The sequence below is a fragment of the Symphalangus syndactylus genome, chromosome 13 (assembly GCF_028878055.3).
Source record: "Symphalangus syndactylus isolate Jambi chromosome 13, NHGRI_mSymSyn1-v2.1_pri, whole genome shotgun sequence".
NCBI lineage: Eukaryota > Metazoa > Chordata > Mammalia > Primates > Hylobatidae > Symphalangus > Symphalangus syndactylus.
Window position 1 is genome coordinate 128,616,734 of NC_072435.2, and position 22,787 is coordinate 128,639,520.

At 40.8% G+C, this 22,787-nt stretch overlaps 2 protein-coding genes across 10 annotated transcripts in view; one reads left to right on the forward strand and one right to left on the reverse strand.

The window, feature by feature from the left end:
- The window catches only part of ZNF891 (zinc finger protein 891), a 57,593-nt gene that overhangs the window by 12,817 nt on the left and 21,989 nt on the right, over window positions 1-22,787 (reverse strand). For 3 of the 4 annotated variants that reach the window (XM_063614811.1, XM_063614808.1, XM_063614810.1), the window contains 2 exons: window positions 4,102-4,243; window positions 2,174-2,288 (listed from right to left, as the gene is read on the reverse strand). In XM_063614811.1, coding sequence (XP_063470881.1) covers window positions 4,114-4,243 — 130 coding nt within the window. In that variant the 3' untranslated portion in view covers window positions 2,174-2,288; window positions 4,102-4,113. Of the gene's footprint in view, window positions 1-2,173; window positions 2,289-4,101; window positions 4,244-22,787 lie in introns of those variants that run through there. The other variant, XM_063614809.1, reaches the window with a different exon arrangement.
- On the forward strand, window positions 504-22,393 carry ZNF140 (zinc finger protein 140). Of its 6 annotated transcripts, none has more exons than XM_055240023.2 (5): window positions 504-1,073; window positions 1,274-1,330; window positions 3,112-3,238; window positions 3,475-3,570; window positions 20,374-22,393. In XM_055240023.2, exons 2-5 carry the CDS (start codon window positions 1,322-1,324, stop codon window positions 21,513-21,515), a joined length of 1,374 nt encoding a protein of 457 aa, XP_055095998.1. In that variant the 5' UTR covers window positions 504-1,073; window positions 1,274-1,321; the 3' UTR covers window positions 21,516-22,393. The 6 variants fall into 6 exon arrangements, with proteins under 6 accessions (XP_055095998.1, XP_055095997.1, XP_063470891.1 ...); XM_055240022.2 differs by having other exon boundaries at window positions 838-1,073; window positions 3,472-3,570; XM_055240021.2 differs by having other exon boundaries at window positions 973-1,073; window positions 1,252-1,330; window positions 3,472-3,570.

Below are 22,787 nucleotides of genomic sequence, written 5' to 3' on the forward strand. Positions count from 1 at the left end.
CTGACTCCACAGTCGTTAAGAATCCTAGGTGTTTAATACAGGCGGTCTTGGGCTCTTGCTGGGCCGCGGTGGGTTCTGGGAAGTGTAGTCACCTGAGTCTCCAGTTCCTTGTGTTCGGGCAGTGTATGCACGCCAGCGAGGCACTGTGAGAGTCGTAGTAGGGGAGGAAAACCCTATACCCTCTCGCGTGCGGTGCAGGAGTTTGGGGGAATGCAGTCGCTAGAGCCCTGCGTGGTCTCCTGGCTTTGGGCGTGGCCGCGATGCACTCTGGGAGTCGTAGTAGGGAAAGAAAGTCCTCCGCTCTTTTGCGCAGGGTCGCTAGAGGTTCTGGGAAGTGTAGTTGCCTGAAGCTCGTATTCTTTGTCTTTCGATGATGTGCGCGTGGCCTCAAAGCACCCTGGAAGTTGTAGTGGGGCGGGGAAAGCCATATGCTCTCTCGCGCGGGGTCGCGGTTGTTTCTGGGAAGTGTGGTTGCCGTAGACCTGCGTTCTTCGTTTCTCGGCTGGTTGTGCGCGTGGCCGGGAAGCACTCTGTCAGTTATAGGAACGCAAAGCCCTGTGTACTCTTCCGCGGGGGGCCGCGGTTGTTTCTGGAAGTGTAGTTGCCTAGGACCCGAGTTCTTTGTTACTCGGCTCTGGGCGTGGGAGGATAGCCCCATGCTCTGGCGCGCCGGGCCGCGGTGGCGTCTGGGAATCGTAGTTGTCCCGGGCCCTGGTTCTTTGTCTCCTGGCGTTCTGGGCGCGGCAGGCGAGGCCTCTGGGAGTTCCAGTAGGAACGAAAAGCCCTTGCGCGCAGGGCCGCATTGGTTTCTGGGAATTGTAGTTTCTTGAGGCCGGCAGCCTGGTTGGGGTGACGTCCGCGAGGCTTCTGAAGACGCAATTCCTGCGAAGCCGGCGGTGGGGCCCTGGGGGGCGGTGCCGAGCGTGTGGCCTGTGTTGGCTGTGGGCAAGGAAAGGAGCCCGCCCGGTCTGCGCCGGATGGCCCCGGCCGGTGACTCGGTCTGGAGCCCCGGAACGCTACGCCCACCTGGCGGAAAGCACCACGGAAACGCCCCGTCCTGTGGCCACTGTTAGGTGAGGGGGTTCTGGGGAGGCGCGCCGTGGCAGGAAGAGAAAGCCGGCCCCAGTGGTCCAAGCGCCATCTCTCAGGGCGCCTTGCTCTCTACGTGGGAGGCGCGGAGCGGGGGCCACGGGAATCCCCAGTACGGGAATCTAGTGACTTGGGCGCGGCCTAGCTGGCCCGTTCGCTCAGGGCTCCTTTCTCTCTCTGCCAGGTCTGCCATTTTACACTTTTCTGATCTCCTTAGTCCCTTCTGTGAGCTATGTCTCAGGTAAGCTGATGATTTATACATATATATATGTGTGTGTGTGTGTGTATATATATATTTGTTTGTTTGTTTTTTTGAGAGAGAGACAGGGTCTCCTCCTGTCGCCCAGGCAGTGGAGCGATCATAGCATCCTGTAACTTCAAACTCTTGGCCTCAAGTGAGCCAACCCACTTAGCCTGTTTCCTCTTTTCTTTGTGAAGTGCAGCCGTGTTTTTCAGGACTTGGGACGTGGCTTTCTTTCTCCTACAACCACCTGCCTGGCAGAACCCCAGGAACCGGTCCCTTTTTCCTCCTTTTCAGGTGCTTATACTTAAGTATACATGAAGAGAGTGACAGGAAGCTATCCAGATGTGGGCGGGGTTTCTGACCTGGCTGGCATGTTTTAGGGTGAGAGGGTAGGGTGCCAGCTGTTACATTGCCTCCTCTTTCCCACAGTATTAAAATGAGGAGTGCTTTACGTTACTCCAGCGCCCGTTCATTCATTTATTCAATATGTTTTTACTGAACCTCTACTTTCAGTGGTTCCCACAGTGTGATCCTTGGAACAGCAGTATCAGCATCATCTGAGAACTTACTAGAAATGAATATTATTGAGTCCTACCCCAGACCTTTTGAATCAGAAACTGGGAATTTGGCCCAGCAGTCTAACGGTCCTTCCAAGTGATTCTAATGCGCATTCTATGTATTGAGGATGCAGAAGTGACCAAAACAAAATCTCTGAATCCACAGAGCTCATTTTTCAGACATGACATAAGGAACACATTTTTATTTTGATTGGGGCTAAGGGCTTGGCTGGTAATTGTGTTTCACAGCAGTGGGGATAACAGGGTCAACTATTCAAAATGAGTCCCTCATTTCAGTTCCACTTCTTTGTCCTACTTTTTGTCATACTTCTCTCCAAATTCAGAGGCTCTCTGAGTTTTGCTGGGGAATCCAATTTCCACCTCTGCTGCAGATCTTGCTGTGTAGGAAACAGCTGCTTTATTAGTCAACAGTCTTTAATCACTTTTTTATTAAACTTCAAAACTGTAAATTATAACTGCCATCCATCTGGGGCTGCTACTAGTTCGAGACCTTTTAAATTCCCATTCATGCCTTACAGATCAATGTGGATCACTCAAGTGGTGCAAAACCAGGCTGCAAAGCAAGAGCTTATATATTATTCCCCCAACTCTGAGGGATAGTGCTTTAGGTTCTCTCCTGGGAGGTATTACATTCTCTTCTTGAGGAATCAAGATTCTTTATTGCTTATCCTCCTTGTTCTGTGACATTGCTAAAATTACCGCTAAGTTTCACAGGTATTTCTTTAGGACTAGGGATGACTGTGACAAACTTGAGACTGTATGCCCCGCTTGAAGGGTGGTGCTGTTATCTGCTATAGCCAATTACTACTCTGAAGAAATTCTGGCTGAATTATATTAAAATAGGCTGGTATTAAGGAAAATATACATTGTTTATTAACATAAAGGAATACTGTAAGATCTTAAGAATTTTTACAACCAATGCCAAAAATCCATATTATTCATGTGTAGAATCCTTTATTTTGAATAAAATTGTAAATTATCTCAGGACAGATAATTTATGTTTTTTCTCCTTTTCTCCAGTTATGCAACAAAACACAAGAGCTAGGCTCTTCATTATATAATTACTCAGAATTCTGAAAACTCCCACTGTTACTACTTAGACACATTGCCTAACCTCCACAGTGAGACTCGTTTTATTCCTCGATGAGGGAGTTTGGGGGCATGCATGCTGGTCATGCAAATATCTGTCTGTCATTTCAGGGGTCAGTGACATTCAGAGATGTGGCCATAGACTTCTCCCAGGAGGAGTGGAAATGGCTTCAACCTGCTCAAAGAGATTTGTACAGATGTGTAATGTTGGAGAACTATGGCCATCTGGTCTCACTGGGTAAGTATTCTTCTTCATCTCCCTCAAGTCAAAATTTGACCATTAGGGTGGCTGTTATAATTATCTGGCTGAAAATTCCCAAGAGAGGTATGGGGTTTCTTAAAATTAGTTTTAAGATGGGGACGTAACTGCACCTTATTTTTAGACATTTTAAAAAGTTACATCTGTCATTTCCTTTGTGGCCCCTCTTATGATTCAACGACTGATTTTGAATTTATTTCATTTTCTGCAAGCAGGTCTTTCCATTTCTAAGCCAGATGTGGTTTCTTTATTGGAGCAAGGGAAAGAACCCTGGCTGGGGAAAAGGGATGTGAAAAGAGATCTGTTTTCAGGTGAGTGAGTTGGAAGCTGATGGGTAAATTTTTTAAAACCACTCAGTTAGTCAATGAGAAAGGAATACTTTTTAATATGTTGATTGGAAAATTTTCCCTTAAAGATACCAGAGATTCGCTGGGCGTGGTGGCTCACGCCTGTAATCCCAGCACTTTGGGAGGCCGAGGTGGGTGGATCACGATGTCAGGAGATAGAGACCATCCTGGCTAACATGGTGACACCCCATCTCTACTAAAAATACAAAAAAATTTGCTGGGCATGGTGGCGGGTGCCTGTAGTCCCAGCTACTTGGGAGACTGAGGCAGGAGAATGGCGTGAACCTGGGAGGCAGAGCTTGCAGTGAGTCGAGATCGTGCCACTGCACTGCAGCCTGGGCGACAGAGCAAGACTCCGTCTCAAAAAAAAAAAAAAGATACCAGAGGTATAAAGACTGAAGTTTCACTTACAACTCCATAAAAGACTACTTCATACCCAATTCTCTTTGTTTTTTCTGTATTACTTAACAGCTGACATACTCGACCAGTTCTCACCTTATACTTTCTCTACTTTCTCACAGGTGTCTTTTTTGTTCCCATCATTAGTTCTGTCTGGTCTCTGAATTTCATTTCTTTTTGTTTTTTTCTTTCCTTTCTTTCTTCAAATGGACATATATTTCTATTGCCTAAATTCAACCTGAGAAAGAAAAAAAAATTTAAAAGTACATATTTTGCTGTTCTATTTAATCACCTTGAAAAGATTAACTCATTACTCTTTGATTAATTGACATTTATTCCTTCACATACACTCTTAATATTTACAGAAATTTTAATCTTGTCAAATCTTTCTCAAGACTTTCTATTAAGTGCTACAGAGACTAGAGGGTGTGCAAAAGTGTAATAACTATCAAGGAATTCATGGCCTAGTGATGTGTCTAAATAACTTGCATTAGATATCCTCAAATTAGCAGTTCAGCAGTGAAAAAAGGAATTTCCAGTTGGTGTTTTAGGCTTGGGTAATTTGGATACAGATAGTAGTAGAGAAACAAAAGACAGAAAAAGGGTCAGTTTTGGAGAAAAAGTGATGAATTCTGTAAGTTCTGTAAATTCTATAGTTGATTCTATTAGCACATGTTTAATGGAGGTACACTGATTTTTAGAGAGAAAAGGAGGAATGCGTACTTTTTAGGAGGCAGCAGCTTAGGACTGATGAAACAGATGCCATGAAAACTGAGCTGTAGCTTTAAGGAAGAGTAGTGGTTGTTAATATGAAATGCTGCGGAGTCCCTTAGGAGAATGTCCAGAAGGGTTTGCAAAGGAGGTACTAATGTGGGCTGAAGCAGTGAGATGGAACAGGTGCAGGGAAACTTCGTTTAGTGGGAGCAAATAAGGAAAAATGTCCTTTTTGAATTAAAAAATAACAAAACTGATAAAAGCATGTACAAAGGAAGTGAGGAAAAAGGAAAACATGAAAGTTGCCTCTAATTCTACTACTTTTTTTTTTTTTTTTTGAGACGAAGTCTCGCTCTTGCCCCCCAGACTGGAGTGCGATGGCTCAGTCTCAGCTTACTGCAACCTCCGCTGTCTGGGTTCAAGTGATTCTGCTGCCTCAGCCCCCTGAGTAACTGGGACTACAGGCACCTGCCACCATGCCTGGCTAAGTTTTGTATTTTTAGTAGAGATGGGGTTTCACCATGTTGGCCAGGCTGGTCTCAAACTCCTAACCTAGTGATCCGCCCGCCTAGGGCTCCCAAAGTGCTGGGATTACAGGCGTGAGCCACTGTGCCTGGCCTAATTCTACTACTTTAACACAGTTCTTGAAGTTTTTATGTGTTCCTTCCAGTATCTTATTTTGAAATTTTTTTTCCTTGTGAAATATCACACACAGACAGAAGTAATGCATGAACATACATGTACAGCTTAATAAATTATTATAAGGCAAACACCCATGTGACCAAGGTCAATAAACACATCACTGCTAGGTTCCTTGAGAGCCTTCTGTGTGCTCATCGTAACCCTCCAATAAAGCCAATCATCTCTTTGCTTTTATGGTAAAGTAGCTTCCTTGGTTTTCTTTATCGTTTCATCAGCTGTTTGCATTTGTGTTCACTATAGTTTAGGTTTGTGTGTTTGTGAACTTTATATAGAAAGATTTATAATGTATTTATTGATTTGCTTCTCAAAATTATTTTAAAAATGTTTTTGGCTGTGCATGGTGGCTCATGCCTATAATTCCAATACTTTGGGAGGCTGAGTTGGGAGAATCACTTGAGGCCAGGAATTTAAGACAAGCCTGGGCAACATAGAGAGACCCTGTCTCCACAAAAAAATTTTAAACCTAGCTAGGCATGGTGGCATGTGCCCATAGTCCTAGCTACTTGAGAGGTTGAGGTAAGAGAACCACTTGAGCCTAGGAGTTTCAGGCTGCAGTGAACTATGATTGTGCCACTGCACTCCAGCCTGGGCAACAGAGCAAGACCCTATTTTTTTAAAAGTTAAAAAAATTTTTAATGTAATTGCTCTAATAGTTTTTTTCATCGTACAAATAAGTATACCACAATTTATTCATTCTACTATTGAGGGCTTCTTAAGTTTTTCGCACATTTAGAGATACTGCAAGCAGTGCTGTTACTGTGCCTATATCCTGATACGTGTTGGCACAAGTTTCTCTGTGGTTTATTATCTAGGACTGGAATTGCCAAGTTGGAGGATAATGCACCTCTTTATGTTATTAGATAATGCCAAAATGTTTTCCAAAGACCCTTGACTGACTTATACTCCCACATACCCAATAAGTGAATGCCTGTTGGGCATCGTAATTTTCACCTATCAGAAGGGTGTGCAGTGGTAGCTTGTGGTTTAAACTTGCATTTGTCAGGCTATTAATAAAGTTGAGCACCTTTTCATATGTTTATTGAACATGTAGGTATCCCCATCTGTGAAGTGAATCTTGAAGATTTTTGCTCATGTATCTATTGGATTCTTTTATTGATTTGCAGAAGTTATATATTTTAGATAGAAATCCTTTACTAATTGTATGTACTTCAAAATCTTTCACATGTGGCTTTTTTTTTTTTTTTTACCTTCATAGCTTCTTTTGATGAACAGAAATTCTTAATTTTAGTGTAGTCAGATGTATCAATTTTTTCTTTTATATTTAGTATTTTTTTAGCCTGTTTAAGAAATCTTTACCTACTAAGGGATTATGATGAAGACATCTTCCTATTTTTTTTTTTTTTTTTTTTTTTTTGAGATGGAGTCTCACTCTGTAGCCCAGGCTGGAGTACAGTGGCGCAATCTCAAGCTCACTTGCTCACTGCAAGCTCTGCCTCCCGGGTTCAGGCCATTCTCCTGCCTCAGCCTCCGAGTAGCTGGGACTACAGGCGCCCACCACCACGCATGGCTCATTTTTTGTACTTTTAGTAGAAATGGGGTTTCACCGTATTAGCCAGGATGGTCTCGATCTCCTGACCTCATGATCCACCCACCTCGGCCTCCCAAAGTGCTAGGATTACAGGCGTGAGCCACCACGCCTGGCCTATATTTTCTTTTAAAAAAGCCTATTTTGCCATTCACATTTCGATCCATCATTCACTTTATTTTGTCATGTGAGTTAGTAGTCAACTTTGCTATCTTTTGTATGGAGATCCAGTTATCATAGTACCATTTATTGATACATCAACCATTTTCCTCACTGTTTTGAAATTAGTTAAATGTCAATTTTTGTGCTTGTATGTTTCTGGGTTCTCAATTCTCTTTCATTTTTCTCTTTGCTCAAATCTATACAGCCTTAGTTATAGATTTAATGATTAACATTTTATTGTATTTGTCTTACCCCTGCCCCTTTTTTTCTCTGAATTAAATAAACAGGGTTACCATTTAAGAGTTGTTGCTGCAACCTAGTGTAGATCTAATCATTACCTGAACTATCTAGGCATCCAGGGAGCTGAGGGAGGTAGACAGATTGGAAATAAAGTGAAGAAGTAGACTCAAAAGGACCTGGCGATTGGCTAGATGACAGACAGAAAGAAGACTGAGAAGTCGTGGTTGACATTAGTCTTTTTGGTGGTATGGTTGTTTCCTTAGTAGAAAAAAGGATCAAGTTTGTAGGGGAGGGAAGATTATATTGAGACATGTTGAGTTTGGGTCTCTGTGGGATACGAATATATAAATCCAGTAGGCAATTGAATATCATAGTCAAGAGGTTTCAAATGCATATTCCTAGGCCCCACCCTGGAAATTCTAAACTGGTAGGTTTGGGGTGGAACCAAATAATTTGCATTTCTTTCTTTTTTTGGCTAGTCAAAAAAAAAAAAAAAAAAAAGCAGTGGGAGTGGAGGAAAAACAAAGAAATCTATAAGTAGTTGTGATCAATGACTTGTAAACTCCACTGCATTCAGACCAGCCAGAATTTGCATTTCTAACAAATGACCAGATGATGCTGATGCTGAACTAAAGTAGACATTTAGGAGTTACCTGCACAGCTTCTTAAAATTTTGAATTTTCTTTGTAAAACTGTTGCATACCTGTTGTTTCTTCTTAAGCAACTTTCCCCAGTTTCTTTTCTATATTGCTTCTCTATAGGAATGCTAGTCAATTTGCATATTTATATCTCTTTATCTTTATTATACAAATAAAAATACGGCTGGGTGCGGTGGCTCACGCCTGTAATCCCAGCACTTTGGGAGGCCGAGGTGGGCAGATCACCTGAGGTCAGGAGTTCAAGACCAGCTTGGCCAACATGGTGAAACCCGTCTCTACTAACAATACAAAAATTAGCCAGGTGTGGTGGTGTGCGCCTGTAATCCCAGCTACTCGGGAGGCTGAGGTGGAAGAATCGCTGGAACCTGGGAGGCGGAGGTTGCAGTAAGTCGAGATCATGCCATTGCACTCCAGCCTGGGCAACAGCAAGACTCTGTCTAAAAAAAAAAAAAGAAAGAAGAAGGAAGAAAGAAGGGAAGGGAGGAAGGAAGGAAGGCTCTAAATCTTTCTAGATTTTTTCCTGCAAATACCATTGTTGTATATAGAGTAGTTTCACTGCACTAAAAATTCTCTGTGTTCTGCCTAATCATCAATTCCTAACCCTTGGCATCCACTGATTTTTGTTACTGTCTCCGTAGTTTTGCCTGTTCCAGAATGTCAGAGAGTTGGAATTAACCTTTTCAAAATGGCTTATTTCACATAATAATGCCTAGTAATATGCATTTTAGTTACATGTCTTTTCATGGCTTGATAGCTCATTTCTTTTTAGCACTGAATAATATTCCACTGTCTGCACGTACTGCAGTTTACTTATCTGTTCATCTACTTAAGGACATTGTGGTTGCTTCCAAAGTTTTGACAATTTTGAATAAAGCACATCTGTGTGCAGGTTTTTGTATGGGCATAAGTTTTCATTTCATTTGGGTAAATACCAAGGAGTGTGACTGCTGGGTCATATAGTAAAAAGAATACATTTAGTTTTGTAAGTAACTGCCAAAATGTCTTCCAAAGTGATTGTACCATTTTGCATTCTCATCAGCAATGAATGATTGATATTATCATGTGATTTTATTTTTTTATCACAATTGGTTGTTGGATTTTGCTAATGCTTTTATTGCTTCTATTGATATTATGTGATTTCACTTCTTTAGCCTGTTGATGTGATGGATTATATTTTACATTAATTGATTTTCAAATGTTGAACCAGTCCTGTATACCTGGGATAAATTCCACTTGGGCATGGAGTATAATTCCCTTTATACATTGTTGGATTAAATTTACTAGTATTTTGTTGAGAATTTTTACATTTATGTTCATGAGAGATACTGGCCTGTCATTTTCTTTTCTTATAATTCCTTTGGTTTTGATACTAGGTCAATGCTGGCCTCATAGAATGAGTGGGGAAGTTTTCCCTCCGCTTCTGTCATCTGGAAGAGATTGAGGGGATTGGTATAATTTCTTCCTTAAATGTTTGGTAGAATTTACCAGTGAATCCTGATGCTTTCATTTTTGAAAGTTATTAATTATTCATTTGATTTTTTTTTTTTTTTTAGGCAGGGTCTCACTCTGTTGTCAAGGCTGGACTGCAGTGGTGCAATCATGGCTCACTGCAGCCTCAACTTCCCCCGGCCCAGGTGATCCTCCCACCTCAGCTTCCCAAGTAGCTGGGACTACAGGCGCACTCCACCATGCCCAGCTCATTTTTGTATTTTTTGCAGAGACGGGGTTTCACCATGTTGCCCAGTCTAGTTTTGAATTTCTAGGTTCAAGCAATCTGCCCACCTTGGCCTCCCAAAGTGCTGGGATTGTAAGTGTGAGCCACCGCACGCAGCCTCATTTGATTTCTTTGCTAGATAAAGGCCTATTCAGATAGTTTCCTCCTTATTGTGTGAGCTTTGGCAATGCATGTCTTTCAAGGAATTGGTCCATTTTATCTATGTTATCAAATTTGTAGGCAGAGTTGTTTGTGGTATTCCTTTATTATACTTTTTATCCATGAAATTTGTACTGAGGCCCTCTTTCATTGCTGATATTAATAATGTATGATATCTTTTTTTCTTAATTAGCCTGGCTAGAGGCTTATTGATTTTAATTATCTTTTCAGAGAACTAGGTTGATTTGGTTGCTTTTCTCTATTAATATCCTATTTTTAATTTCATCAGTATTTGTACTTGTGCTTTTTTTTTTTTTTTGAGACAGAGTTTCTATCCTTTTGCCCAGGCTGGAGTGCAATGGCACTATCTCACTTACTGTAGCCTCTGCCTCCCGGGTTCAAGCGATTCTCCTGCCTCAGCCTCCCGAGTAGCTGGGATTACAGGCACACGCCACCACGCCCAGCTAATTTTGTATTTTTAGTAGAGACGGGCTTTCATCATGTTGGCCAGGCTGGTCTTGAACTCCTGACCTCCAGTAATCCACCCACTTCAGCCTCCCAAAGTGCTGGGATTATAGATGTGAGCCACCACACCCATCCTATTTTTTTTGAGACAGGATCTTGCTCTGTCACCTAGGCTGGAATGCAGTGCCACAATCATAGCTCACTGTAACCTAAATTTCCTGGGCTCAAGCCTTCCTCCTGCCTTAGCTTCCAAGTAGCTATGAGTACAGATACATGCCAACACTCCTGACTAAATATTTTATTTTTTATTTGTAAAGACAGTCTTGCTATGTTGTCCAGTCTGGTCTTGAACTCCTGTCCTCAAATGATCTTCCCACCTTGGCCTCCCAAAGTGCTGGGATTACAGGTGTGAGCCACTGCACCTGGGCCCTTTGCTCTTTTATTTCTTTTTTTCTTCCTTTGAATTTAATTTTCTCTTTTAAAAATTTCCTAACATATAAGGTAGATGATTGATTTACATTTTTTCTAATATATTAATTCAATGCTATAAATTTTCCTTTAAGCACTGCTTTCACTGCATCCCACTGATTATCCCACTGAAATAAGTTGTATTTTCATTTTCATTTAGTTAAAAATATTTTTAAATTTCTTTCTAGATTTCTTGTTCGTGTTACTTAGAAGTGCGTCATTCAATATCCATGTGTTTTGAGATTTTCCTTTTAATCTTTCTATTACTGATTTCTGGTTTCATTCCATTGTGGTCTGACAGCACATATTATATGATTTCTGTTCTTTGAAATTTGTTAAGATGTGTGTTATGACAAAGAGTAGGGTCTATCTTGGTGAATGTCTTGGGATTGGAGATGAATGTGTAATCTGTTGCGTGAAGTAGTCTACTGATATCAGTTGATTGATGGTGCTGTTAAGTTCAGCTATGTTGTTACCGATTTTCTGCCTGCTGGATCTGTCCAGTTCTGCAAGAGGGGTGTTGAAGTCCCCAGCTGCAATAGTGCATTCATCTGTTTCTCCTTGCTGTTTTATCAGGCTTTGCCTAATGTATTTTGATGCTTTGTTATTAGGCACATGCACACTAAGGATTTTTATGATTTCTTCCTTGGAGTATTGACTCCTTTATCATTATGCAATGCTCTTCTTTAACGTTGCTCTGAAGTCTGCTGTGTCTGAAATTAATTTAGCTACTCCTCTTTCTTTTGATAAGTGTTAGTATGGTATACCTTTCTGTACTCATTTATTCTAAATCTATATGCATCTTCATATTTAAACTACGTTTCTTGCACACAACATATAGTTGGGTCTTGTTTTGTGATGCACTCTGACAATGTCTTCAGTTAGTGTATTCAGACTATTGACCTTTATTTTTAAAATTTATTTTTTGGCTGGGCACGGTGGCTCACGCCTGTAATCCCAGCACTATGGAGGCCAAGGTGGGCGGATCACGAGGTCAGGAGATTGAGACCATCCTGGCTAACATGGTGAAACCTCGTCTCTACTAAAAGTACAAAAAATTAGCTGGGCGTGGTGGTGGGTGCCTATAGTCCCAGTTACTCGGGAGGCTGAGGCATGAGAATGGCATGGACCCGGGAGGCGGAGGTTGTAGTGAGCCGAGATCACCCCACTGCACTCCAGCCTGGGCAACAGAGCGAGACTCTGTCTCAAAAAAAAAAAAATTATTTATTTCTTTAGAGACAAGGTCTCCCCGTTTCCCAGGATAGAGTGCAACAATACAATCATAGCTCACTGCTGTCTCAAATTCTTGGGCTCAAGAGATCCTTTTGCCTCAGTCTCCCAATGTGCTGGGATTATACGCATGAGGCACCACATCTAACCTCCTGTGTGTGTGTGTGTTTTGAGATGGAGTCTCACTCTGTAGCCCAGACTGGAGTGCAGTGGCGCAATCTTGGCTCACTGCAACCTCCCCCTCCTGGGTTCAAGCAATTCTTCTGCCTCAGCCTCCTGTGTAGCTGAGATTACAGGTGCCTGCCACCACACCTGGCTAATTTTTGTATTTTTAGTAGAGACGGGATTTCACCATGTTGGCCAGGCTGGTCTCTACTGACCTCAGGTGATCTGCCCACCTCAGCCTCCCAGAGTGCTGGGATTACAGGTGTGAGCCTATGCATCCGGCCCCCTTTTGTGTTTTTTATTGAGCATCTTATATGATTTCATTTTCTCTTCTTTCTTAGCATATTGATTATACTTCTTTTTCTCATGGTTGTCCTAAAGTTTGCAATATACATTTTTTTTTTTTTTTGAGATGGAGTCTTGTTCTGTCACCCAGGCTGGAATGCAGTGGCATGATCTCTCCTCACTGCAGCCTCCACCTCCCGAGTTCAATGGATCCTCCTGCCTCAGCCTCCATAGTAGCTGGGATTACAGGCACGCGTGCTACCATGCCTGGCTAATGGTCTGCATTTTTACTAGAGATAGGGTTTTGCCATGTTGGCCAGGCTGGTCTCAAACTCTTGACCTCAAGTAATCCACCTGCCTTGGCCTCCCAAAGTGCTGGGATTACAGGCATGAGCCACCACGCCCAGCCTACATTTATAAATAATCCAACCCTACTTTCAAATAATACTATGCCACTTCATGTGTAGTGCAAGTACCTTATAATAAAATATTTCTCATTATTTCCTCCAGTCCTTAGTATCACTGTTGTCATTCATTTCACTTATATGTAAGCTATAATCATAAAATACATTGTTATTATTTTTTTTTTTGAGACAGAGTCTCGCTCTGCTGCCCAGGCTGGAGTGCAGTGGCATGATCTTGGCTCATTGCAACCTCTGCCTCCCGGGTCCAAGTGATTCTCCTATCTCAGCCTCCTGAGTAGCTGGGACTATAGGTGTGCACCACCATGCCTGGCTAATTTTTTGTATTTTATTTATTTTTGAGATGGAGTCTTGCTCTGTCACCCAGGCTGGAGTGCAGTGGCACTATCTCGGCTCACTGCAACCTCCGCCTCCTGGGTTTAAGCGATTCTTCTGCCTCAGCCTCCTGAGTAGCTGGGACTACAGGCGCAAGCCACTACGCTCAGCTAATTTTTGTATTTTTAGTAGAGACGGGGTGTCACCATATTGGCCAGGCTCGTCTCGAACTCCTAGACCTTGTGATCTGCCCACCTTGGCCTCCCAAAGTGCTGGGATTACAGGCATGAGCCAACGTGCCCGGCCTTGTATTTTATTGTTTGAGATGGAGTCTTGCTCTGTCACCCAGGCTGGAGTGCCATGGCATGATCTTGGCTCACTGCAGCCTCTACCTCCTGGGTTCCAGAGATTCTCCTGCCTCAGCTTCCTTCCTGGGTAACTGAGATTACAGGTGCACACCACCATGCCCAGCTAATTTTTGTATTTTTAGTAGAGACGGGGTTTCACCGTGTTGGCCAGGCTGGTCTCAAACTCCTGACCTCAGGTGATCTGCCGGCCTTAGCCTCCCAAAATGCTGGGATTACAGGCGTGAGCCGCCATGCCCGGGCAACACATTGTTATTATTTTGAACAAGCTGTTATCTGTGAGGTTAATTAAGAATAAGAAAACTAAGGCTGGGTGCAGCGGCTCACACTTGGAATCTCAGTACTTTGGGAGGCTTAGGTGGGAGGTGCTTGAGCCCAGGAATTTGAGGCTCTAGTGAGATATAATCCCAACACTGTTCTGTAGCCTGGGCAATAGAGCAAGACCCTGCCTTTTAAAAAAATAAAATATTTATTTTACATTTACTTATTTCTTCTTAAATGCTATTCCTTTCTTCATGTAGGTCTGAGTTTCTGACCTGTATCATTTTCCACCTCTCTGAAGAACTTCTTTCAACATTTCTTGCAGGGCAGGTGTACTGGCAACAAATTCCTTAAAAAAACTTTTTTCTAAGAGAGTAATTTCTCCTTCACTTTTGAAGGATAATCTCACAGGCTACAGAATTGTGGGCTCGAGAGTTTTTTTTTTTTTCTCTCAGCACTTCAAATATTTCACTTCACTCTCCTTTTTTTTTTTTTATGGTTTCTGAGAAGATCTGATGTACGGTAATCCTCCCCTATCTTCAGGGGATATTTTCCAAAACCTCCAATGGATGCCTGAAAATGCAGATAGTATTGAACCTCATTGCCATTGGTTAGAATGTTTCTGTTCATGTCTTCCATCCAAAAATTTAATGCCTTTTCCTCTTTTTTTTTTTTTTTTTTTTTTTTTGGCAGGGTCTCACTTTGTCACCCAGGCTGGAGTGCAGTGGTGTTATCATAGCTCACTGCAGCCTCGAGCTCCTGGGCTCAAGCGATCCTTTCACCTCAACCTCCTGAGTAGCTGGGACCACAGGTGCATGGCACCACACTTGGCTAATTTAAAAAAAATTTTTTAGAGACGGGTACTCCATATCTTGCCCAGCTGGTTGCAAACTTCTGGCCTCAAGCACTTAGGCAATCCCCTTGTCTTGGCCTCCCAAAATTCTGGGATGACAGGCATGAGCCACCTTGCCTGGCCCTTTTACACCTTAACTAAGCACTTACGCACTTGTGGTTATAACTTTTGCAGTTTGAGGTGCAACAGCAAAACTAGCTGAGTTGCTTTTTTTCTTCTTCATATGAATAGAAGACTCATTCTGCTGTAATCTTAGCAACCTCAGCATATGAGAGAGTTTTTCCTTATTGAGTGGAGAAGAAATTTCACATTTTCCCATTAAGGAAGCATTTTGTAGCTTCTGTTTGGCATATCTGAATTGCCAGCATCACTACGTGCTTTGGGGCCATGATTAAGTAAAATAATGGTCAGTTGAACACAAGTACTACGATACTGCATCAGGTGATCTGACAGCTCCTAAGTGACTAACAGGTGGGTAGCATTTGTAGCATAGATATGCCAGGATGATTCATATTCGGGGTGGGATGGAGCAGGATGGTGCGAGACGTCACACTACTCAGAATGGTGTACAGTTTATACATGAATTGTTTCTGGAATTTTCTATTTAATACTTTTAAATATTGAACAAAGGTAACTGAAATGGTGAAAAACTACAGATGAGAGGACTACTGTAATTCCAAGCCTTGTTTCTTTATAGGTAAGGTTTTTTTCCTTTGAATTCTTTGTTCTTTGTATTTGATTTTCTGAAATTGGAATATGATATACCTAATTGCAGGGGTTTTTGTGGGGGGTGAGAGGGCACTCACCTTGCTTGGTGTTCTGTGTTTCCTGGATCTGTGGTTTGGTTTATGACATTAATTTGGGGAAATTCTCCGTCATTATTTCCTCAAAGACTGCTTCTGTTCTTCCTTCTCTTTTAGTATTTCTGTTATGCATATATTACACCATTTGTAGTTGTCCCACAGTTCTTGGATAATCTGTTCCTTTTTTTTCCCTCAATATTTTATCTCTTTTTCAGTTTTGGACGTTTCTATTGAGATATCTACACAGAATACTCGAGCCCATTGAAGGCATTCTTTATTTTCATTATAGGAATTCTTTTTTTTTTGAGATGGAGTCTCGCTCTGTCGCCCAGGCTGGAGTGCAGTGGTGCGATCTCAGCTTACTGCGAGCCCCGCCTCCCAGGTTCACGCCATTCTCCTGCCTCAGCCTCCCGAGTAGCTGGGACTACAGGTGCCCACCACCACACCCGGCAAATTTTTTGTATTTTTAGTAGAGATGGGGTTTCACTGTGTTAGCCAGGATGGTCTTGATCTCCTGACCTTGTGATCTGCCAGCCTCTGCCTCCCAAAGTGCTGGGATTACAGGCATGAGCCACTGCGCCCAGCCCATTAAAGGAATTTTTATTTCTAGTATTTCTTTTTGATTCTTTCTTAAAATTTTCATTTCTCTGCTTACATTATCCATCTCGTCTTGCATCTTGTATACTTTTTCCCAGTAGAACTGTTAGCATATTAATTATAGTTTCTTAAATTCCTGGACTGATAATTCCAACATATCCTACCATATCTGTCTCAGATTCTGATGCTTGTTCAGTCTGTTCAAACTTTTTTTGTTGTTGTTGTCATTTAGTATGCCTTATAATTTTATGTTGAAGGGTAGACATGATGTACTGAGTAAAGGGAACTGCCTTTCATAATGTAGTGGTAAGGTGTTGGGGGAAGAGAAGCATTTTGTAATCTTAAAATTATGGTAAGCCTGTGCTGGACTAAGAACTTAATTAGTTCTTAATTTTTTTTCCACCTTATGTGGGATAGGATGGCTAGAAGGGGCTAGAGTAGGATATTTCCCTTTCCCTTGGTGGAAGGCTAGAGCTGACTAGAGTTTGGTATTTCCTTTCCCCAGGGTAGGTTAGGCTCTGGTAAAATATTTTCTCCTGAGGGCAGGCCTTGTTAAGAATGGAATACTCTAGTCTATTTTAAAAAATGGCTATTTTTATCTTAGCCCTTCCAAAAACACAAGGGAATTTTTCTCCAATATTCACTCTGCACACCAGATAGAGCTCCTGGAGGTAAAACTCACAGAACCCTAGGGACACCCATGACTAGAGTTTTGAACCAGACTTGTCCACATTGAGCTTCCAGCTATTCATCAGTTACTGGTTCTTGCAGAGGTTTCTGCTTGCGAGTTTCTTTTCTGGTGAGTTGTCACTCAGCGTATCTTCCTGTCTCATTTTGGGGGCAGTTGTTTGCCCTGTTACTGCACCTCTCTGAGGGATCCTACAAGAGTTTAGTTTGTTCAACTTTTTGCTTGTTGTTAGGACAGAGTAGTGACTTCTAAGATCCTTGTAAGTCAGACTGGAAACTGCAAGTCTACCTGTCATAATTTTCCATAATTTCCTTCTTCCTGTATTGATCTTAAATAACATTGACGATAGAAGATATTGGGCTGTTTTCCCAAGAAAAGAGTGAATACATCTAAAAAATTTCCTTGGAGTATATTAGTTGCTGGTTTATCAAAGGAATCCTTTATTGCATCAAGAATGAAACCTTGGTGGCTCATGCCTGTAATCCTAGTACTTTGGGAGGCTGAGATGGGCAGACTGCCTGAGCTCAGGAGTTTGAGACCAGCCTGGGCAACACGGTGAAACCCCATCTCTACTAAGATACATACATACATACATACATACATACATACATACATACATAAAAAAAACCATTAGCCAGGCGTGGCAGCGTGTGCCTGTAGTCCCAGCTACTCGGGAGGCTGAGGCAGGACAATTGCTTGAACCCAGGAGGTGGCGGTTGCAGTGAGCCATGATCGTGCCACTGGACCCCAGCCTGGGTGACAGAGCAAGACTCTGTTTCTTAAAAAAAAAAAAAAAAAAAAAAAAAAAAAAAAGAAACCTTCTATCTATAGGCTTTTAATAGTACTGAGTTTCCTCAAATCCATTTGGCATCTACTAAAAAGAGTATGGAGGTATAGTAGGAGATGGGAAGAGGTGAGGTGATTGAGGAAGGGAAGTGTGTGAAGAGATATGTAATTAGCATTACATTTTTATATCTTCAACATTGTTTTCTTATGTTTTTTACTCTCGTTGTGAGACATCATATGGCAAATACACTAAATCTGTGCAATTAACCCCATTTTTTCTTTTTTCTTTTTAATTGACATGACTATACATGTTTATGAAGTACAATGTGATGTTTCAATACATGTATACATTGTATAATGATAATATAAAAGTTAATTAGCAAATCCATTATGTCAAACGTGTATCATTTCTATGTGACAAGAGCATTCAAAACTTCTCTCTTCTATTTTGAAAGATACATTATTATTAGGTATAATCACCCTACCATGCAAGAGAACACCTGAGCTTATTCTTCATATCTAACAATAACATTGTACCTGTCCAACACCCCCTTTTTTTTTAAGACAGGGTGACATTCTGTTGCCTGAATTCCTGGGTTCAAGCAGTCCTTCCAGGTCACTCTGTCAAGTAGCTAGAAGTACAGATGCACAATACCATGCCTAAGTTTCAATTTTTTTTTTTTTTTTTGGTAAAGACAGGGGTCTCAGTTTGTCACTATGTTGTTCAGGCTGGTCTCAAACTCTAGGACTCAAGTGATCCTCCAGCCTCAGCCTCCCAAAGTGTTTGGATTACAGGCATGAGCCACCACACCCGGCCCCAACAACTTTCTATTTTTTTTTAATGTCCAGGTTTACTTGGTATATTTCAGTTCCCAACAAGTTTCCTTGCAGCATTTCTAGATGAAGCCTTTATTTATTGCAGTTGATTTTTAAATCTTATCTCTGGTCTTTTATACAATTTTTACCCTAAGTATAATGAACTTGCTCTTGTGTCTTATATCAATATTTTCTTCTGTGTTCTCTTTCCCTATTTATATTCTCAGTTCCTGAAAAGAATTACTCAGTTTACATCTACAGGGCTCTTATTTAGGTACTCAGTAGATACAGAATTTGGTTTAAAGAAGAGGCAAGAAAGGAATTTAAAGTTTTATCTGCATTGACACAATTATTTTAACAGCTGTTTCACTGCCTCTCCATCTTGATCTTTCAAGTATTTCGTGTACCTACTATATAGATACAGATCTTGATCCATTATTGAGATATGAATTAAATATTTCATCAAAGAAACATACAGTCTATTTACCTTTCCTTAAAAGCTTACAGTGGGAGTGATAACAGATAACATTTTCCCCAAAGTGCCAACGTACATTTGACTGAAATGAAAAATGCATTTTTAGATGTTATGGGAATTTTAAGCTTATGTAAAAGTTATAAGAATAGTACAAAGAATGTCCACATTCACCTTTGCTTATACACATTTGCCTTATCATTTGGCATATGATTTTTCTTCTGAAACATTTGAGAATAAGTTCTATATATTACGGCCTTTTACCTCTATACACTTAAGTGTAGATTTCCTAATAAGAATTTCCTAAAGATACACATTTTTTTTTTTTTTTTTTGAGACAGGGTCTCGGTCTGTCACCCAGGCTAGAGTGCAGTGGCGCAATCTTGGTTCACTGCAACCTCTGCCTCCCAGGTTCAAGCGATTCTCCTGCCTCAGCCTCCTGAGTACCTGGGACTACAGGTGCATGCCACCATGCCTGGCTAATTTCTTGTATTCTTAGTAGAGACAGGGTTTCACCATCTTAGCCAGGCTGGTCTCGATCTCCTGACCTCATGATCTGCCCGCCTTGGCCTCCCAAAGTGCTGAGAGATTACAGGCATGAGCCACTGCGCCCGGCCAAGAGTATGAATGTATTTTTAAGGAGACACTTCATATTATTTCAAAATTCCGTTCCAATTTAAAAATGATGAAGTCCATCGTTAAAATTCAGCATGGAGAAAATTAGGGCTTATGTTTGTCAAACACATTTGATATTAAGACACTTTATTTTTCTGTCCAACTTTCATTTTAGGTTAAAGGTTACTCATGTTACATGAGTAAATTGTGTGTCGTGGGGGTTTGGTGTACAGGTAATTTTGTCACCCAGGTAATCAGCATAATGCCCAATAGTCAGGTTTTTAATCCTTACCCTCCTCCCACATTCCACCCTCAAATAGGTCCCAGAGAAGACATAATTATACCAAATATGAACTTCATAATAGTTCAGAAGGTAGAGTTGGAGGATCATAGGCAAATTTTCAGAGAAACTGCTTTTTTTTCATTTAGAGTAAGTTATTATAAGATGTTCCAAAGGCACTAAATGAACAGAATCTAATGTCTTTGTGCAATCTGACAAACACAGTGTTTAGTAGCAGCATTATGAAATTGCCATTTTTAGATAATTCTGGCAGTAAATACCGTTTAAATGATGGTGAAGAAGACTAGCAGCCTATCCTTCACAAATACTTCCTGATAGCTCTATTTTCCCTGCTCTTTCAATTACTTATATTTACTCTTTCTCCTTATTTACCTATATGTCTATCTCTATTTGATCTTTTCTGAAGTTCTGGGCATACTACTCAGATGTCAGTCACAGACAGCTGTGAAAGCTGCTATTGATAAGATCTTTTAAAACTTCATTCTGTTGCTAAAGAAGGGAGAAATGGCCTTATTTTATTCAATACAGGAAAAAGAAACATTCACTTTTTTTTGGTATCTTTCAGTTTCAGAGTCAAGTGGTGAGATCAAAGACTTTTCACCAAAAAATGTCATTTATGATGACTCATCCCAGTATTTGATCATGGAAAGAATTCTAAGTCAAGGCCCTGTGTATTCCAGTTTTAAAGGAGGCTGGAAATGCAAGGATCATACTGAGATGCTGCAAGAAAATCAGGGATGTATTAGGAGAGTAACAGTCTCTCATCAAGAAGCCCTGGCTCAACATATGAATATCAGTACTGTGGAGAGGCCCTATGGATGCCATGAATGTGGAAAAACTTTTGGTCGACGCTTTTCCCTGGTGTTACACCAGAGGACTCATACTGGAGAGAAACCATATGCATGTAAGGAATGTGGCAAAACCTTTAGCCAGATTTCAAACCTTGTGAAACATCAAATGATACATACTGGAAAGAAACCCCATGAGTGTAAGGACTGTAATAAAACATTCAGTTACCTTTCATTTCTTATTGAACACCAGAGAACGCACACTGGGGAGAAACCTTATGAATGTACTGAGTGTGGAAAGGCCTTTAGCCGTGCTTCCAACCTCACTCGACATCAGAGAATTCACATAGGAAAGAAACAATATATATGTAGGAAATGTGGGAAAGCATTTAGCAGTGGCTCAGAACTCATTCGCCACCAGATTACACATACTGGAGAGAAACCTTATGAATGCATTGAATGTGGGAAGGCATTTCGCCGTTTCTCACACCTTACTCGACATCAGAGCATCCATACAACCAAAACCCCGTATGAATGTAATGAATGTAGGAAAGCTTTCCGTTGTCACTCATTCCTTATTAAACATCAGAGAATTCATGCTGGAGAAAAACTCTATGAATGTGATGAATGTGGTAAAGTTTTCACTTGGCATGCATCCCTTATTCAACATACGAAGATTCATACTGGAGAGAAACCCTATGCGTGTGCTGAATGTGATAAAGCCTTCAGCCGGAGCTTTTCCCTCATTCTACATCAGAGAACTCATACTGGAGAGAAACCCTATGTATGTAAGGTATGCAACAAATCCTTCAGCTGGAGCTCAAACCTTGCTAAACATCAGAGAACACACACTCTTGACAACCCCTATGAATATGAAAATTCATTTAATTACCACTCATTCCTTACTGAACACCAGTGAATTTACACTGCAAAGAAAAACTATGAATGTATGGAATTTTTTAAAAAAGTATAATGCCTTACTTTTACTTCAGAGAACTCTTGGAAAGAAGCCTTATATGAAAGTGATAACTGTGAAGTAATATGGCCCACACTTTATTCAACATCCTGGAGAAAAAAAACCCAGGAATATGTGGAAAAGCCATTAATAACCACTTTTTTTTTTTTGCAATAACAAGGTGAAATCAATATTGTTGAGAAGATTCTTCCATCTGGTAATGTTGAGAAGACTTCATTTGGTAGGATTCCCTTACTCTACGTGTGTAAATTCCTACCAGGAAAGAATATATATACAATAGATTGGAGAAAGCCAGAGATTAGCCCTCATTCTGCATCTGTCAACCAGGACAGAATGCATGGGCAAGGGATGAGCTTTACAAAGATGTACTTTGGAGATCAGAAAATTCATGTTTAAGCAAAGTGATACAAACACAGTGATTTGGGAATGCCTTCATTTACAATGCAATACTTAAATTTTAATACTCTCGTAGGAGAAAAAAGCAACTGTATAAATGAATGTAGAGTGACTTTCTGCAATATTTCAAACCTATATCAGAGAATTACACTGTGGGAAAACTACCATTGTAATGAGTGTAGCAAAATCTTAGATATCTGAAAAGTCATACTGGATGGAATATGTGGGAAAGGGTTCTATTTTGAGGGAAGGGGGATTGCTTTTTTTAAAGTGAATTCAGAAAATGTTATAAATAAATCTTTTGGCTTATTATAAACCTTCTACTTGCTGATTTTTCCCCACAGCATGTGATTCTGAAAATGTAACTACAATACTGACATAAAAAATAAAGAGTAGTTTTTTTTTGTTGAAACATACAAACATAACTAGAAGTGTTTTTAGGTGTTTTATGGTTTTAACTTTCAGAGTTTGGATTTAAGGTAATGCTGACAGTTATCCTTGAATCTGACTATAGACATTTGTTATTCAGTGTGAAATAAGTATAAGCTACATCACAGAAAATTACCAAGGTACTCTTCCTGTTTTGTTCTATGTACAGTGAAAACCGTTCTTTTGTAAGCATGTATTTAAAACTGTTTTGGCATTACCAGCTGTCCAGCTGGCAAAGCGCACACCATCAGGATGAGTTTGCCTTAATCAGGAAGGTAAGCAATTTTATTTTGTAGAAAGAGAGATAGAGAATACGAATAGGAATGAATTTAGTGAGCATTAATGTAATGGCTGCATTGAGGGCACATTTGTAGGAGGTGTTATTAGATA

Excerpts from the sequence above, each read along its gene's own strand:
- ZNF140 (XM_055240019.2), top strand. The coding sequence starts at position 3,055 with ATGAGGGAGTTTGGGGGCATGCATGCTGGTCATGCAAATATCTGTCTG. Across the intron at positions 3,239-3,471 it reads TGGCCATCTGGTCTCACTGG|CAGGTCTTTCCATTTCTAAG; the intron begins GTAAGTATTCTT and ends ATTTTCTGCAAG. Across the intron at positions 3,571-20,373 it reads GAAAAGAGATCTGTTTTCAG|TTTCAGAGTCAAGTGGTGAG; the intron begins GTGAGTGAGTTG and ends GGTATCTTTCAG.